General features: G+C 41.4%; 1 protein-coding gene across 4 annotated transcripts in view; it reads right to left on the bottom strand.

Moving 5' to 3' along the window:
* The window catches only part of ACVR1 (activin A receptor type 1), a 123,479-nt gene that overhangs the window by 20,612 nt on the left and 83,457 nt on the right, over positions 1-19,410 (bottom strand). For all 4 annotated transcript variants that reach the window (XM_032410095.1, XM_032410110.1, XM_032410099.1 and 1 more), the window contains exons 5-8: positions 17,859-18,070; positions 14,349-14,448; positions 10,720-10,866; positions 4,415-4,690 (exon numbers count right to left, since the gene is read on the bottom strand). In XM_032410095.1, the coding sequence (XP_032265986.1) occupies positions 4,415-4,690; positions 10,720-10,866; positions 14,349-14,448; positions 17,859-18,070 (735 nt within the window). The remainder of the gene's footprint in view (positions 1-4,414; positions 4,691-10,719; positions 10,867-14,348; positions 14,449-17,858; positions 18,071-19,410) is intronic.

The following is a 19,410-nucleotide window of genomic DNA, read 5'->3' as shown; positions in this document are numbered from 1 at the left end:
CCAGAGTAATTAATCTCTGGAATACTATGGAGAGAGGACTTCTGTGACAAGAGAAAAAAGAACGAAGACCGGAAACAGTCAGAAGTTCTGAGGTTAACACCTGAACCTCTGAAACAAAAAGATCTGGATGAATAATAAACCAATGCACCAAACCACCAAGAGGCCAATATTTTCAAGTCCACAGGAAAATAGGCTCACAGGTTAAGTGGGAGCCTCCAAGGGCCTTAGAAGTAAAGCTCTCATGTTCCACCACAGCTCCCAGTAGTGTGCAAGCACAAATTTCCGACGGTGTGAGGCAGAGAACCTGAGGTAATGTATCACTACCTAAAGGGCGGGCTTCCATAGGCATTGCTCCATCCCTTTAGGAAGAGCTGCTCATCTGAGACGTAGTGACGCTGACCAAACCCACAGGCCTTTCTCTATAGTCATGCATGCAGACAGCATTCAGCTAGACCTCGATTCAAAGCACAACTCTCACGCTAAATGGCTTTCAAGCACTTTCTTAAACCATGACTCATTTCAGAATTCCTCAATTAGAGAGCCCTGGCATTCCTCGCCAACCAGGAGGGTTAAGCAGATACACGCATGATTCATTTGAGAATGAAATTACTTTTTGATGTATATGCTGACCAACTCAAAATGATTCCTTTAACACTCAAAATCATGAAAAGTGCCAAATTGGAACAAGAGGCCTCTGTAAACCTCCGCAACCCAATGATCCCTTGGGGATCCCTCAAGCCTTCTGTGGAGAATGCTTCTCCTCCCACTCCATGGCTTTGAATGTGTGGGATGATGACTCTTTCTCATGCCAGGGAGATGGCACCTGGTAGCGCACCCTTAATAATTAGCAGAGAAATCAGCAACTGCATTCACTACACCAGACTGGTTCCTCTTTCCCTGATTCTTCTAATCAACCCCAAGATTCTATAGCCACGGTGAACATCTCCCGAAACATATACACTTCTCTACCATTTCCAGAACCAAAGAGTTAAAAATAACAGAACATGAAAAGGTGCAGTTTAAATAGATCACGGCAATACTAGCTGTGGTGGTTTAAAAATATGTCCGCAAGTTCTTTGAAACGTCTCCCTTCAGGAGGCGAAGCTCAATTCCCCATGCCTTGAGCGTGGGCTGGACAGTCACACAGAACACGGCAGAAGTGAGTGAAGATCTTCAAAATTAGGACATAAACGGCACATGGCTTCCTCTCCGCTCTCAGTTCTCTCGTGTCATGAGGACGCTCACTCACGCAGCCCCGTGGAGAGGTCCCCCAGACCAGGGACCGAAGCCTCCTGCCAACAGCCACATGACTAGAGCCATCCTGGGAGTTCCTCCAGCCCTGACGAAGCCTTCAGGCACTTGCAGCTCTCATCGACAGCTTGACTGTGTAAGCCCTACAAGATCCTGAGCCAGAACCAGACAGCTAAGTCATCCCAAGACTGCTGACCCTCAGATGACTATGGGAGATAACAATCTGTGTTATTTTAAGCTGCTAAGTTTTAGAGGCTATGTGTTACCCAGTAATAGGTAATTATCATGCTACCTAAAGAGACAAAACAACCAAATGCAATGTGTAAACCTTGGCTGAATTCTTGTTTGAGAAAACTAAAAAAATCTGAAAATGGACATTAAATGATATTAAAGAATCATCAATAACTTTAGGTGCGATGAACTGATTATGCAGGAGATATATACTGAAGTATTTAGGAATGAAGTGTTGTGATGTCTGTAACTTATTTTCAAGTGTACGAGTAAAGACATATGTACAGCTACATGTAAAGCAAATATGGCAAAACTTTAACAATTGTTGAATCTAGGTGTTGTGCATATGATCATTATACTTACTCTTCTTTCAGCCTTTCTGTATGTTTGAATGTTTTATAATAAAAAGTTAGAAAAATAAATAGAATACCGGTGTTTTTGCAGTATCAATAACAGAACACGATTTCTAATGAGTGATCCTTAATTTGTGGGTATAAAGTGAAAAATTACACACAAATGATAATCTCATGGGAGCTGGTCTTCTGTACCAAGGAACTACTCCCTGAATAGTTAACACCTTAACACAGATTTTTGTACAAATCCATGTATCTAACTGGAAGGCTACAGGCCAAAAGAAAGAAAAATGAATAACTAATTAGTTGGACTTACTGAAAAACAACTCTGACTCCCTATCAAGTCCCACAACCAAAGCCAACATTTCCCATCTCCCCTAGACCACTGGACTATAATAGCAGCAACCATCTGAATGCTTATTATTTGCCAAGCAAGTATAATAATTTCTGAATTTTATTAAGAACCATGTGAGGTACATAATAATTGATTTTGAGTGACATGAATAATACTTGGACACAACGTTATGAACATCTGAAACAATACCGAAGTACAGTGCACAGTGTCAAACACTAAAGTGCTCCTTGCCCCCCAGTCGAGTATAAGCCAGTCCTGCACTTTGGGCAGGTAAATCGATAGATTAAAATATCTGCATAGATATATGGGGTGATAACTGGGAAAGTCAGGATTCAAGTCCAAATCACCCTGCTCCAAAAGCCAGGGCATGGCCACAAAAGTCCTCTACACCACAACTGAAACTGCCCACAAAAAACTTCAGAGCCATACCCTTTCAATGCTATCCTAAATATTTTTCTTCTCACACTTGCAAAACACTGTAAAATAATTCTCAGCATGAATGCAAAGACTTTAAAGAAATTCAAAAGAAATACATTTTCCGGACATGTCACATCTTTGTGTTTAAAAATAAGAATAGGGGTGCCTGGGAGGCTCAGTCGGTTAAGCGGCTGCCTTCGGCTCGAGTCATGATCCTGGGGTCCTGGGATCGAGCCCCACGTCGGGCTCCCTGCTCTGCGGGAAGCCTGCTTCTCCCTCTCCCTCTGCCTGCCACTCTGCCTACTTGTGCTCTCTCTCTCTCTGTCAAATAAATAAATAAAATCTTAAAAAAAAAAAAAAAAAAAGAATAAATATTATCATTTATATACAAGAGTTAATACTGTCCAAACCTTTATCAGCCTCACAATAACTACAATGATATGAATATAATATAAACCATTTTTTAATCAAATAGAGTGAGAACTCTCCGTAGTCCACTGAAATGGATAACCAATATTACAATTCAGTTCTCATTAGCGTAATTATTCAGCCAGTACCCAAGTTGAATATGGTTTTATATACAGTGTCACTATAAATGAAAATAATCTTATTTATAATGCAATTAAAGCTACACTAAGCATTACCCTAACACCACAGGAATGAGATATCCCAGCAGGGCAAATTGTGAATTGGTTCAGGAACTTTTTTCCTCTTTCTTGACTGATAATTTTGCCATGGTTACAGAAAAACAACTTTAGAAGCCATTTTTAAGATGAACTCATTCCATAGGTTGGTTCTTTTTTTTTTTTTTAAGATTTATTTATTTATTTATTTGGGGGAGAGAGAGAGAGAGAGAGTGAGCGGGAGAGGGAGAAAGAATCGCAAGCAGACCCCACACTGCACGTGGAGCCTGGTGCAGAGCTCAATCTCATGACCCTGTGATCATGACCTGAGCCAAAACCAAGAGTCAGACACTTAACCGACTGAGCCACTCAGGTGCCCCTCATTCCATAGGTTATTTAACTGTGTACCTACTTTGTGTAAAGGTTTGAGAAATCAGAATGCTACAGACTATTGGTTGCCTCTGAGGGTGGGCTGGTCAGGAATTGACTGAACGAGCATTTTACCTGGAAGTCACCTTCCAAGGTAACGCAAAGGTCTGAATTTCAATAGAGATTTGGATTTTATAGCATTTGTCCAAACTCTTGAGAATGTATTACTTAAGATTTGTTTACCCGGAGAGAAAAAAGTCAACAAATAATAGACTCCGGTGCACGACACAGTGGTATACATGCTGAAGTCTTTAGAAGAAAGGGCTCTTTTGTCTGCAGTTCACTTGGGAATGTATCAATAATTAAAGATGGACTGATGGGGCGCCTGGGTGGCTCAGTTGGTTAAGCGACTGCCTTCGGCTCAGGTCATGATCCTGGAGTCCCTGGATCGAGTCCCGCATCGGGCTCCCTGCTCAGCGGGGAGTCTGCTTCTCCCTCTGACCCTCCCCCCTCTCATGTACTCGCTCTCTCTCATTCTCTCTCTCTCAAATAAAAATAAATAAAATCTTTAAAAAAAAAAAAAAAGGTGGACTGATGAATGGGGAGGCATGGATATGTGACAACAGTAAAATGTTGATGGAGGAATCTAGGTAGTGGGTATACAGCTGTTCACTGGGACGTTCTTTTGATTTGCCTGCGTACTTGAAAGTCTTCATAACAAGATGTTAGGGGAGGGGGCATGGATGCGACCTAGCTAAACGATGGAATACAACAAAAGTAAAAACTGTAATTAAAAAATATTTTTAAAACTTTACCCAAATCTGCTATGCAACACTGTCCATTCTTCTTAACCAGGATGTTTTTGCTCTTTAAATCTCGATGAGCAATGGCTGGCTTCCCTTGGGTCCCAAATATCTCTATGTGCAAATGTGCAAGACCACTAGCTATGGATAGCACTATTCGCAGGCAGCTAACAGTATCCAGAGTAGTGAGCTGAAGATAGTCGTACAACGATCCCATTTCATGATAATGTGTGATTAACCACAACTGGGTACTGGAGTGTCTTGATGTCATGTCTGAAGCAATAAAACCTGGAGGGAGCAAGAACAAAATTAGCAGACATGTAAGAATTTCACATTATAACTTTTAGTGCACAGAAACAGTAACCCATATAATAGATACCACCTGTAACAAAAAATAATTAAACTAACCAACTACCATGAAAGGAGGTTTACAGAGGCATCAACAGAAAAACATAGTACTCTTAATACTACCATAAAAAGGTACTTCTAATGAATAGGAAATGTCCATATTCATTTTCATTATAAATAATCCTTTAAAAAGATTTTCCATTATGTTACGATTCAGATAGGAATAATATCTTTGCATTTATCCGTAATGATAGTATCAAACTCTTTATCATGTTCATATTCCAAGCGCAGATTATTCATCAGCCACCCAAAAAGAATAAAAAACACAGAATCTAAACATAGAATCTAAACATAAAAAGAAACTAGAATCTAAAACATAGAATCTAGTTCTAGTATTGACTCTGCCTGTGATTTGCTGTATAATACTGGGCAACTCATTTAGGTTCTCTGGATTATCTCTGTTCAGATGTAAGATAAAGGGGTAAGTTTATATTAAATGATTGACTACTTATCAAATAAAAAAGAAACCAAATATAATAAGCATCTATGATGCTCTTTGTCAGTCACATAAGAAAACCAAGATGATAGTGTTTGTTGGCTAGAAAAGAAGACATATAGGAAAGAAAAATTACAATATCATGTAAGGAATATAATGAAAAGTACTGTTAGATCTGCAAAGGGCAACATGAGTCCAGAAGAGGGAATCCTAGTAATTCAGACGAGATATTACAACAGGCTTCCATCGAGAAGTGATAACTGAAGCGGTCTTGAAAAGAAGTGAGATTTGACAGATGCCAATAAGGAGGTAAGAAGAGAATTTCCTAGACATTGTGAGGGGACCCTTGAGCAAACTGAATAAACTCTACGAAATAAATTGTGATGTATGTCTTGCCTTTCCTGCTACAGACATGCTTTCCACCCACTCACTCGCGCATTCTCTCTCCATATATGTAAACTACACACACACACACACACACACACACACACACACACACACCCCTAATGGACACACTTACAAGCACTGACATCTGGGACTCATAAATAAAAGAATATTAAAAAGAATATTAAAAAAAAAGACAGATGTGGCTTGAGGCAGGATTAAAGGACTTGTAAAAGGATGCGGGAAAATGGACACACGCAGAACATGCCTCACACTTACACAGAGCGTGATATAAAGTTTATGCTGCTTTCATATATATTTTCTCATTGGATTTTTCTCAATACACCGGGAACACAGATATCATTATACTCAGTTTATAAATAATGAAACTGCTGCTAGGAGATGCCAAATTACGCATCTATTAAGTTGTCGCTGACCCCAAGTTTGGTGCTAGCCATCTGGGCACACCACAGCTTGTACAGGAAACTCTGGGAACAAAGAAAGGTCCCCTATTTGACCGTCATCATCATCAACAACAGAAGCAGCTAGTAGTTACTGGGACGAACAAGGTGCCAGGCTCAATACTTCTACACACTCTGCACGTAATCCTCCAATATTCATACAGGAAAGAGGCAGAGGACAGCACTGACATTAAGGCTAGTAATGCTCCCCGACAGCCTGGCTCTAGAACCTATACTCTTACCCACTACGCCATACTGCCCCCAAACAGGCGGACTTCTACTCAGAGAGAGACGATGTGACACACGTATCCACTGCGCATCTGTGAAGTGAACAAAGTAATGTCTCCACAACTTGATCCCCTACCTCTCTCTCCCCTGCCCTCCGAGCCAGTTCCCACGGGCAGCCTCAGACTCTCATTCTTTCCCCCTGTCCAGTCTGTCTCTGTGGCCCCACAGCAATTTCTCTTGGAGCCCTACACTGGCCATAATATGAATAGTCAAAATGTGTACTCAGATATTAGTTATTCTTACTAAAGAAAATGCTTCTACTTTATCATTTTAAACCAAATGATATTAATTGTTAATGACTTTCAAAAATAAAAATCCTAAACGGTAAGTACCACTCAAAAGAAATCAAATTACTGTTGTGTATTTATGTAGCCTCTACTGATTTCTCTGCCCAAGGGAGAGCAGCCTCTGATTACATACATACATACATAAACAACAAATAAATACTTATTCTCTCACCTGCCCTAAGTCCCTTAGGTCTTAGAGAAGGATTTTTGTCTGTCCCATTAATTATGCTCTAGACCTTCTGGAAAAATGACTTTTTAATAGGCAGGACTTTTTTTTTTTTTTTAACTGTTTATCTCCCAAGGGTGAATCACAGAACTACATTTGTTTCAAAATGCGAGAGCATTTTTATGGAATTTTTGCATTTTCCATCAGAGCACTCTACTGTTAGTGAAGGCTGAACAGGTACTTATAAGTTGCAACACTGGACGCAGCCATTGGATGTGTTCATAACGGGGAGAGAAAGTGATTAGAGCAAAAGCCTCTTATTTAACAGCCAAAGTCATCCTCCCAGGCTCCCCAGGAAGGAAAATAAAACCCAAAATCTTAAGTGAGGTCATCCATGGCCCTTGTGAGCCTCGCCCTGGCGACTCTCCCAGGAGCCAGGCACCGGGCAGCTATGACAGCTGAGGACTGAGGCCACCACACAGTGGGGCACGGGGGCTGCAGAGCGCTGGGCCCCAAGACTGGCTCCACCATTCCCAAGCTGCGTGATCTCACACAAGTCATTTAAAATCTCCACCTTGGTTTCCTCATTTATAAGATAAGGACAACGACATCAGCAACCTCACAGGGGTACTGTGAGAATAGAAGAGTTAATTATAGTGCAGCGCTTCATAGGATACCTAACACAGGAAGTGTCAAGAATAGCTGGTTACTATTACATTTCAGAATAGCTCAGGGTTCAATTAAAACCACAGCAATTCTGCAACGTAGTATCTTTTGCGGGTAACTTTCCTTTACTTCCACTTGCTCTAAGGAAGGTCTGATTAATGGGTGAGGTAGTGCCTCTTCAGAGTGTGGAGCAGTTCTAGAGACGGCGGGTGGTAACAGCCGCACAATGTGAATGCACCTATGTCGCTGAACTCTCCCCTTGATATGATTATAACGGTAAGCTTCATATTTTACTATCATTTTTTTAAAAAGCATGTGAGACGAGACTTTGGAGTAAAATTCTCACATTAATTCAACTCCCTTGGTCTTAGTAATGAGGGAAAGAATGCTAAGAAACATATAACCTTGGCCCAAAGTCACACAGTGGGCCTGCTGGAGGTGCTGAGAGTAGAGACCAGCGTCTCCAGTCCCCCGACCACTGTTCCTGCCACCACCCAGCACACCCTCCTGTTACCCCCTTGTCTGTTGACTTCTATACCAGACAGAGCAGAAGGAAGAGTTGGAAGCCAAATCTAGTCATTTGAAAGATACTGTTATAGGGGGATAAACAATGAGGGCCCAGAGTTTTATATGTATGCATATATGTGTAAATGTGTGTGTGTGATGTTATTTATTTTGAGGAGCTAGAGTTAGCAATACTCCAGGGTGGGAGGGAAATCATGATCCAATATTTGATACAAGATGCTCCTTTGATAGAAAAGGAAAAGATCACAGAAAACCTTAAAGCCTCTATATCCAGAAAACTGGTAAAGCAAGGAAAGAACTTCAACCAAGTTTAGACCCCGCCCTCAAAAAAACAGAAACAAAAACAAACCAGTTCATTTCTATGAGCTTTCTTAAAGCCAAAAGAACTACACAGTAAAATCAGTCCATACAGCTTTAAGTATGATGAGGGTAGAAAGACCTCATCAATAGAGAATTTCCCTGGCTCATCAGGTAATAAGAAATGAACAATGTTTTGCCCTATGTGGTCACACTAAGGGAACCTCACCTCTCACATGAATCATATTGCGAAGGTGACTTTCAAATTTCTCTTATGATTAAATCCAATTTAATAAATATTTACCGAGCACATAGCATGTGCAAGTACTGTCCTGAGTACTGCATGTGAAGGCAAAAACAATGGAAGTGATCCTTGTCCTCAGTGTACAATGGAATGGTATCACAGTTCATTTAACTCAAGGGCACTGATAAAGTGACTATTTGCATAGCCCAGCAATATCTAGAGCATTTTGCTCAATGAACCTGTGAGCCCATGAGAACGAGAAGGGGTGCCTGAACATGCCCTTCCTTTAATGAATCTCAGACCCCACATACTTCTTAGAGTATGTGCACCCGCCCATTAAGAGTCATTCCACTGTTTAAAAAAATGTACTTCCTGCACATCCCAGCTTCTAACGCAACTGACGCTTTATCTGTGGCTCAACCTGTCTGTCCCAGTGTCAGAGGGAAAAGTGGGACATTTGAAGGTAATTTTGACTGTGGATGAATCTTCACCTCATACTCTCATTATCGAATCACAATTCCACTAGTTAACTACCACATAAAGTACAGAACTGTGGTTAAGAGACACACTGCCCAGTGTGACTCTCAGCTCCACGATTTGACCTGATGAGTGATGCTAACCTCCCACCTTGGTCACCTCATCAGTTAAAACTAGAAAAACAAGAGTACCTACGCCCTTATGACTGTGGGGAAGCTGAAAGGAGAAAATGCACATGACATACTTCAAGCAGTGATTCCTGCACAGTAACGATCGTCGCTGTTACACATACGCATCTAACTGTGCCACAAGCTTGTGTGCGATCAGAGTTACAGCACAGCTGCAAAGTGAGGGGGTGCATAAATCCACTGGGAGAAACTGGAAGGGAACTGAGACACTGTGATGGAAGGAGGGGTGGTTGGAGTGTGGGGTGGGGATCATGCGTGATCAAGACCACGAACAACGGCACAGACACTTGAATGTTCATGGCGATCCCAAAAAATGGCAAATATCCAAAGTGGCTGCCATCTGGGGATATTCGTAGAGAAAATCTGAGACTCCCTGGGACCCCAACAAATAAGGAGTCTGGAATGCCAGGCCCAGAAGGCACAAATTTTAGGCAATGGAGGAGTCGTCAGAAACACTTTGAGGAATATCTCAGCTACCCAATGAAAGAGAACTCAGGGTGGCAAGATGGACTGGAGATGGGAGACCACCAGCAACGATATGAGCAAGGAGGACTGGGTGACAGTTAGGGCCCCACAGGTAAGGCAAGGGGAGAAGACAACCGCAGAAACACACAACTCTAAGACGGAACACACCGCCATGCTTTAGACAACTGTCGAACTGTTCTTGGCAGAAAACCTAACTCAGGTTTAATACTAAATTGGCAGTAACAGAATAGAAATAAATTCTGGCAATGACCTTCTGATGAGCCAAATCTCCTCCAATAGCCATGAAGTGGCCAACACTATCCTGTAGAGTCAATTTCTCTATAAACTTTATATCCACTATTAAAGAGGCACTCTGGGCAGCATTCATCATACATGTATTAGTATAAACACATTGAGAGAAACTTTCCAAAATCACAGAAGTCAAAGGGAACAAGGACATTCTCATCCCTTATACCTCCACAGCAGTATTTCAATGGACTCTTCACAGATTTCACAAATGGTTCTAAGCTTTAGTTCCCAAATTAAAATGGATGCTAAATCCCTCTGTAAATCTGGGCTTTAAAAACCATGCCTAGTTTGAGGGAACGTGCATTTAATTACGATGTCCCTGGGAGCTGTGAATCTCTAGGAAATCGTCCAAAGAGCTTTCTTAGTTTGATTCAATAAATATTCAAAAAGGGTGCGGTAAGTAGAACAACGGATGAAGCCTTGAAGTGAACAATATGGGGTAAATTCTTGTTGCTTAAATAACAACCTACAGAATAAGAATTAGCAATAATGATTTCATTTTCATCATCCAGAGAATCTTCAAACTCAGCTTCTTTGCAGATTTCAACAAGAAATTAGTGTTAAAAGAAAATTAAACATGATATAAATGCCGATGATTCCTATTATCACTTTTCAGGGGAGACTTGCAAATTCACACACACCAAATCGGAGAGGGCAAAGGTAGGCAATTATTTCTTTCTAGATAAAATTAATGAGGTGATTATCTTTGTACTTACCCAAAATATTTTCATGCCTCAGCATCACAGTGTTGTACAATTCTGTTTCCCTGAACCATGACTTCTCATCCCGGGAGGAGAAGATCTTCACAGCGACGTTCTCCCCTTGCCAACTGCCCCTCCACACCTCACCATACCTGCCTTTCCCTGGGGAGAGCAACACAGAGGTGACATGGGAGGGAGCCAATACATTTCTTGCCCGCAACTCTTACCCCCTCCCTTTGTGTACCTGAAAAAACTTAATCTGGGGATCTAAATACCACCACCTTTCGCCTGTGAAGCCATACAAAAGTAAAATGGAACCTGCCCCTCCAGCCACCCACTGCCATAGCAAATCCAACACCCTCGGTATCTACATTGTACAATTAGCTGCTAATTACAAGGTTTACAGTTAAATTCCTCTATCAAAAGGTATGAAACATATATGGTTTTTAAAAGCACACGGAAGTTAGTAAAACTAACAAAATGGTACAGAGTATTCGATTCCAATGTGCTAAAAGCCAAAAAAAAAAAAAAAAAAAAAAAGCACATGTGGCTAAACTGAATAGCTGACTGGATTTCCTTCCCCTCATACGAGGTCAACGCGGACATTTTCTTGGGAGTCCAAATTTGCGAACTTACATATGCATTTATGTTTTTCATAAGGGAGACGATTAAGTTTGAGATCTGTGTTCTGATGGATCCAAAAAAATACACACACCACACACACACACACACAAAACAGTGCTGTGGAGGAGACCGACAAGCAGCCACTACCTTCCCTAAAGGATTTCTTGGCAGCGGATCTATTTCAAAAGAGGATTTGCAGAGTCTTAAAAGACATAATCCCAGAACAGTTCTGATTCCTGACACTGGTCATGGGTATTTGCTTGTCAGACAGCCCCTGGGATGCCAGAAGTGGGCCACACTGAAAGGGCCCCTTGGGGAAAGCATTTCCCAGACCTCGGCGACTCTGGTTTGTGATCAGCTCTGTGGGGTGCCTGTCCCCTCCTGCACCAGCAAACACCACTGTCAGCCTGTCAGTGACACGCTCCCTCCTCCGTTCTTCTCCTTCACTACAGGTAGGGGTGATCAGGGAGGCTGGGAGGAGCAGGTAATTACCACAAGACTACGGGGATCAACACGGGGTATAATCAGGGTAAAGACGCACGCGGCGCCTAGATGACGATGCAGCGGGAGATGCACCTCGCAGGGCAGCAGGGCAGGGCGTTCTCTAGGCAAGGGGCTGCTGGGGTCACGGCTCGTAACCAGAGGCTGCAGCACCACCTGCCCACCCGTGAATACCGCTCTCTGCTCACGGACTAAGCCACGAGAACCCGAACATGGAGAAAGAAATCCCCTATCCAGGGGATTAGGTCCTGAAACAAAATCAAAACCACTCAATCTGGACTCCCTCCTGACAAACGATGTCCCTATGAAATACCAACGACTAATCCAAAAGGATGTTAAATGTGGCCACTAAGTCATCATTGTAGGCTGCTGTCAGGTCGCAAAAATAGTATTTAGAGCAGGACTAATTTTAATACAGTCATAGCAATTGCCCAGCATTTGGAGTTCAAGATGAAGGCCAGTGCTAAGACACTACAAACAGGCTGCTGGGAAACAGTATGCTGAGCTTTTCCTGCCTTTGGTTACATTCTGTATCTTTATTTGCCCTTTGTCCTCACGCAGTCTCATTAGGAAGGAGAGAAAAAATGAGAGAATTGTATACATTACTATAAAGTTGCCTTAAATCTTTTTTTTTTTTTTTTAAAGGAAACAGAGATGGATGTCAGGATAAGTAGACAGATTTAAAATAGAAACCTACTTCAATGGTTTTCAAATGCTTTTAAGTTGTCAAATGCTTTTTAGAAATGCAACCTTATTCAGAAGTTCCTAAAAACAGAAGCAGAACTGCCCAAACGTATGGGGCACGGAGCCCCCATGGGAATCCATAAAGTGTCTGAAATTTGGGGGGTTCACGAATCACTATCTGGTAAGAACTGATCGTGTCCAACCTTGAACCCAAAATGGTAACATACTATCCAAGCAGTTCATCACATACATTTTTATTCAAGGCTGTACCACATGAACACTAACTATAAGCTACTGAAATGGCATTGCTTTTATGAAAGTCTTTAGCACTGAACCAACAAAATGCTATAATTGAATTTACACGATTTCCAAAAATGCTCAAGAATATCTACACGACCAGAAACAGTATGTGTTTGTAAAGGTACAATACTGTTTTGCCCTTTGGACTCTGGGGTTGGGCTCTGCAAACTGATACGGACATCGGCGGCTCTGTGAATGGTGAGTGGCCACGGGACAGGAGGGCAGGAGTAAGCAAGACAGGTAAGCAGCCTGTCACTGCCTTCTCACTCCTGCCCCAATACCCCTGTTCCTAAGCAAACTGCATGTCAGGCAGTACACGAGGACAACCCCGGTTGTACACAGTGGGCACATTTGGGGTGCTTCCATTTGTGTTTTCTCCGCTCACAGTCCACGGTGGAAGAGAAGCATAGTTTGAGCGCAAGTGTCACCTGCAGGCACACAAGTGACCAGCGGGAGCCTCTTGCCTTTGCTCTGGGTCTGCGACCACTGGGACTGTGTCTGAGCCACACATCATGCTTCTCTTCCACCAGTGGTAAAGGCAGCTTACGACGTCCAGCTACCTCCCAAAAGCCAAGGATGGGACGACCGGAGCTGCCGTGAAAAGAACCAGGAGAACTAGGAAGAGAGTGTGGAGACGCTGCCAACCTATCACCACCCCCGGGCATCCCTACATGCTGCCCGAGAAGAAATTAATGACAACTACCACGTGACTTGCAAATACCCGCCAAATACAAGCAAAACTAATAAAACTCAGGACTTCCCCTCCAAAAAAGGCATTTGTACCATCTTCCCAGAGGGCAACCAGCAATTTATAAACAAGCCATAAAAAGGTCACAAATTTTGACCCAGGAACCCCAAGTCCTGGGAATTTATTTTGAGTACTCAAAAGAAAGGTGCAATGCGTGCAAAAGCTTTCTCGAGTAGTACTGTTACAATTCAGTGATCATTCAAAAGACCATCGTTACACAATCTTTTAAAATATTTGTGATGTGTACAGATACATGGAAATGTCTATGAGCTTAAAACTGAAAGAAGGGACATAAACTGTATACACATTATGAATGCATCTATATATAACATGTTCCTAGACGGGGAAAATATGAGAGGCCATAGAGAAATGGATATTGCTCTTGTTTAAACAAAGCAATTATAAAGGTAGCTTTGGTAAATTTATCTCAGTATTTTTAAAGGCAGTGGGAGAGTGAGAGGGCTTGGAGAATTGCCATAGGCAAGTGTATTGTCCAAACGCCTCCTCCCCTCAGATCGCTCAAGGCCTGCAGCAGTCAGAAGCAGCAATGCTAATTCATTTCTCAGGCCTTCCTGTCATCCCAAAGGGTCTACTTGCAACTAGCCACACATTCCTTGGACAAGAATTCCAACAAGAGGAGGTGCTCCGACGCAAGTCATGGAGACCAGATACAGAGCCACACCGTCTCCTGTCATTTCACGAGCAACAGGTAACACAAGTTCCATCCTGCTTCTACAGCCACTGTTAACATTGCATACAACCCACAAAGAAGAGAAAAAAGAATTACCGACACACTCCAACAGTGTGATCTGACGAGCCACTGTTCTTTGTACCAGAAAAGGGAGACCAGAGCCGCTTCCTGACGTACATGAATGATCCAATAAATCCTGTGGTTCAAGACAAGGAGAAAAAGAAACTACTGAGAAACAGTTCCCAGTTTAGAGTACGAGCATGCATATCACTGTAACTCGCACGGAGAAGCCAATCCTGGATATGGGGCCCGTTAGTGTGCGTGGACCACTGGAGAAAGAATGGGTTTTCTTAGGAAAACCAGAAGCTGGCCCTTTTTATGATAGGTTTTCCTGAGGGATAAGTAGTCTTTTCTTGCATCCGGAGTTTTAGAATAAAAAAAAATAAAAAAAAAAAAAAAAAAAAAAAAGCTGAGTGGACAAGGTCAAAGATGCAAGTTAGAAAGTCCAAGAAGCAGGGCTGAGCATAAGGGGAAAACAGTAGAAAGAGGAGCAAGCAGAGCAAAAAGAGGGGAAGGGCCTTCAAGTCCAAGGCCTGGGCATAACTAACCACGTTCTGCTCTTCTCATAAGTATCTATGAAAAGATTCACTTTAGTTGACATGCCAACTAAGGAACTCTAACAAGGAACAAACAAATCAGGAATAAGGAACAAACAACTCTAATGTTGTTTCTATTGCAAAGGCTCCAGTGGCCACATGGGTCATCTAGCTGGTACACTCAAGCAGAGAGGGGCCACCTGGATGGGTTACCCTTTAGGTAGGTGAGGAACAAAAGCATCACAAAACCTAACCCTCAGTGTCATTTCTAGGTGTGAATTATCTACAAATCAGAGAGGGGGAAAAAAACAAAAAACAACAACAACATAAAACCATGCCCCAAACCTACTTCTAAAAATGAACATATTGTGAAAAAAATTCCCAATTAGTTCATTCGTTAAGTTCTTCCTTTTGATTCTCAGTGCAAGCCAAGGAGTAGATGTCTCTTTGTAACAGGAATGGATTATTTGGAACACACGGTATTGTGCCCGTGGTGATGGCTGTAAGGTTGCAGCAGTGTTGAGCTAACATTCCCCAAAGCTCATTCTTTCCCAAACATTTTAGCTGGCCTGTTAAAGCAATACATTGATTTGTGTGAATTTCATCTTTTTTTACTTACTCTGAGCACCACTGTGAAGTACTGTTGATCAGCAAAATTACCAAAATCTGAACATCCAAAGGAAGATATTTAGAATCCTTAAAAACCACAAAATGGATAATCAACAAGAAATTGAATGTAGATGAAGTAGTTTCACATCTCCCTAACCATCTCTTTTGCTGTTCTTTTTTCTCGTTATTCATTCACTTTTTTTGAGAGAATAATTCTGAAAATTAAACAAATGTGTTTTTTTCATAATGTATAATCGTGATTTTAAATCTAGTTCATAGACGTAAGGCAGGGGGTGGCTTTAGCCGAAGACTAACAAACATCTACTTCAACTTCTGGACCCCAAGGCTTCTTTTTCAATACAGGAGGCTGTTCAGTGAGATAGGCTTTGTTGAATTACATAAATGAGCATATCACTTAAATAAGAAAGTATATAGGCCAATAACGACAGCTTGTTTTAAACAGTGTTCTTTGCTGTGTTGTTACCGCGATATACTGTCCCCTAACGTGGTTGAGTTGAGAACACTATTTTAGCATCCACTCCCATTCCTCTTCCAAACTTGGAGAAGCTACTTAAACAGTGATTTACACTAGATATCCCTATCATCAGCCATGGTGGTTAGCAGTTCTGGGGAATGGAATTCTGACTAATCTCCTTCAGAATCTTGCTTTGCTAAAGCTTTGCCAGGATTCAGCTTCATATCTTGCTACTAACTCAATAAACTCACTGAATTTTCCTTAATATGGGAAACAAACTTCTAAGTACATTTCTAATGAAAAACTGTATTTCTCTACTTTGGGAAACAGAACAGCCTCATCTCCTCTTTTCTCCAGTTCCACCATACCACAATCTAAACAGGTAGGTAAAAGAAAGAAAACGAGGTTCCTTCCCGCTTCACATACAAAAATGTACACTTGACTGGTGGCCCAAGGATGGGGAAGGCGGGAGGATGGGATATTTCTCAGCCTGTATCAGCCACCACCAGATGTTTTAACAACTCGCCAAGGTTGGTCCAAGAATAATACCTGAGCTACAGAGACTGGTGAGGGTGGGTCTTCTCCAGCAGAGAGGAAGCTGGAGAGCAGGCTTACCTGCCGACCTACCACACACTCGTAAGCTTGTCGTCTAGCAGAACAAGACTTAATACGAGATGATCTTAGCTGACGCACGGCCATGACATTAAATAACACTGCATCACATTAGAAAGTTACTACCTTGATGGTCTTCCATCAAATATGACAAGGAGAGTCTCGATTGGGTATCAGCCTGTCTTTAATACCTAACACTCACAAATCTTCACCTTTTTCAGAAGAGGCATCAGACTCAGCATAGGATCGCTTCAGAATGTTATCAGTTCTCTTTTGCATTTTATGGTAACCTATTTATAGCAAGTGGTTCCCTTTTCTCACTTAAAGTTGAAAGTTCCTTTCAAATTGACACTTGACAATTTTTAAAAGTAAAAGAAGGAAGACACTTTTTCATGTGATTTCATCATTGAAAAATATGCAAAAGAATAACTTTAAAACATATAAACACAATGGTGTCTGACCCTGAGCCGTCCATGAGGGCAGCTACTAGCCACATATTAACTTTTAGCAAGTGAAATGTGGTTAGTCTGAACTGATATATGCTGTGAGTGTAACATATGCACCATATTTTTAAAACGCAGTTCAAAAAAAAAAGAAAGAATGTAAAATAGCATGTTCATAATTCCTTCTGATTAATGATTATATGTTGAAATGGTAATAACTATATACGTTAGGTCAAATATGTTGTTAAAATTAATATCACCTATGGTGGGGGGTTTTTAAACTTTTTTTTAAGTGGCCACTAGAAAATTTAAAATTACAGATGTGGCACACCTATTCCTATTGGATAGCACTGATTTAACCAAAAGACTACACTCCACAAGGGGGCAGCACAGGAGCGTGAAAAGTTTAATAGCTGCTTTTTCTGGATGTCAAGTTTAAAGTCTTAAATTACAGGGTGTTAAAATAATCTAGAAGGGAAACTGATTTTAATATTAAGCAAAGGTGCTTTTTTTGAAAGCACTTTTATTGCTAAAAATAGAGTAACTGAGTTACTCCAAGGCCCCCCGCCCAAAATTATAGGCAACCGTTCTCTGCACCTTTTCCCTTACTCCCAAAAGAAAAATAACTACCAAGAATCCACTAAAATAAATCCCCTCCCTCGTTGAACATAAATGTCTGTCTAAAATAAATGTTCTCACATAGGGGAGACCAAACAGGTGCCAACATAGGCTTGCCTAGGACTCAAGTGACCAGTGGTACGTGTGCGCACTGTCCAGTCCCCAGCTACTGGTTAGCATCTCGCGGTGAAATTAAGAATGCATGTTTAGCCATCTTTGTTATGCTTGGGATTCCCTGGGGTCTCAAACTCACTGCTAAAGTGCTGTCTCCAACATTGGTGGTGATGAGCCCTTCGATGGTGCCGTACTCCACATCTCTGGGATTGAGGCGTTCTTGGTTGCGCCTTTTAAATTTTCGGAGAGCCACTCCCAGTAGGCAAGCTAGAAGGCATACTGCAAATACTACGGACAGAATAATGAGGCCGACCTCCAAGTGGAAATTCTGTGCTCCAGGAAAGGATTTCCCTGGAGATGGGGGAGAAAAGGAATGCAATTGGCTGTAAGGCTCACGGTTTACTTATTATTTAGCACAACCGATACCTAACGAGTAGCTCCTGAGCCTGACCACCTGGTCTCCCAAGTCACAAACTGTTAAAAACTAAAATACTTCCTGACACCTGGAAAATGTCCTGGTCATCTGAACCATTATTCATTTAGGTACAACTGGAGTTTGAAAAAATCCGCCGAGAACCAACCATATTGATGCACATATGTGGAAGTACATTTATGATATGAAGTAGTACTCTGGTACTACTCTTATTAATGCAGATTTGATCTGTACAAATGTTTTATCCTTAGCCCTTACAGACAGAGATGATGATGAAATATTCCTATGAGAAAGTGCTATCTGAGTTAAAAACAAATTACCCAATCTGTGGTCTCTCTCCTCAGTGTATCTTGGATGTCTACCACTGAATTCTCATTGATCTTTCCACATCACGATTTCTGCCTAGGAACCGATTCATTCATCTGTTCTTTTACTCACTTATTCAATATCCACTCACTCAAAACATTCATTCACTGATTCACTCACTTGCCTAATCACTCATTCACCCCCTCGCTCAGCATTATCACATTACCCATTCAAACATCCGTGCATTACCACTTGGGCAAATACACACAAAGACTTTCTACTTGCCTAGTGAGTTAAATAAAAAAATTTCTTGGTTGGATAGCGATGGTCCACAATTAAAAGGTCCCCAACCAATAATCATCTCTGAATGACAGACCCCTTAGGACATGGTGTCACCAAAAGCCCTGTTCTTCCTCACATAGGCCTCTTCCACGTCTCTGCCTCCTTCCACAATCCACAATCCTTCCGCAAGCCTGACAGCCTTTATACATGTCTTTTAACTTTCCAAATCCAAATTAATCAACGACTTGGCACATAATACCCGATAGTACATGTCATTTGTACGATAAAGTGTAAAACTAATTATATACAACATTAAATTATAAATATGGTGCCTCCCTAATTGAATTAGAAATTCCTTAAGTAAAGAAAATAAATTTTCTATTACAACTCAGAGTCTCGCGAAGTGTTCTGCAGATTAGGAACTTTCCGTACTGTAGGTATAACTTCTCTGTGAGTGCAGATACTTCTTCACAGCCATCCACTCCATTAATTACAATTTAATTCAAAAAGGTTAAGAGTAAAGTTTATTCCATCAAGCACCCTTTTAGTTTTAGCTATTTAAATACTTAATCTCTCTTTTAAAAATCTTCTTTTATTATTCAACCCCATTTGCATATCAGAATTAACATTTACTATATGCCTTCAGGTCATCACCATAACTGAAATACTG

Source organism: Phoca vitulina, unplaced genomic scaffold, assembly GCF_004348235.1.
Source record: "Phoca vitulina isolate PV1807 unplaced genomic scaffold, GSC_HSeal_1.0 scaffold1, whole genome shotgun sequence".
Classification (NCBI taxonomy): domain Eukaryota; kingdom Metazoa; phylum Chordata; class Mammalia; order Carnivora; family Phocidae; genus Phoca; species Phoca vitulina.
This window is presented reverse-complemented; position numbering and strand designations above follow the sequence as displayed.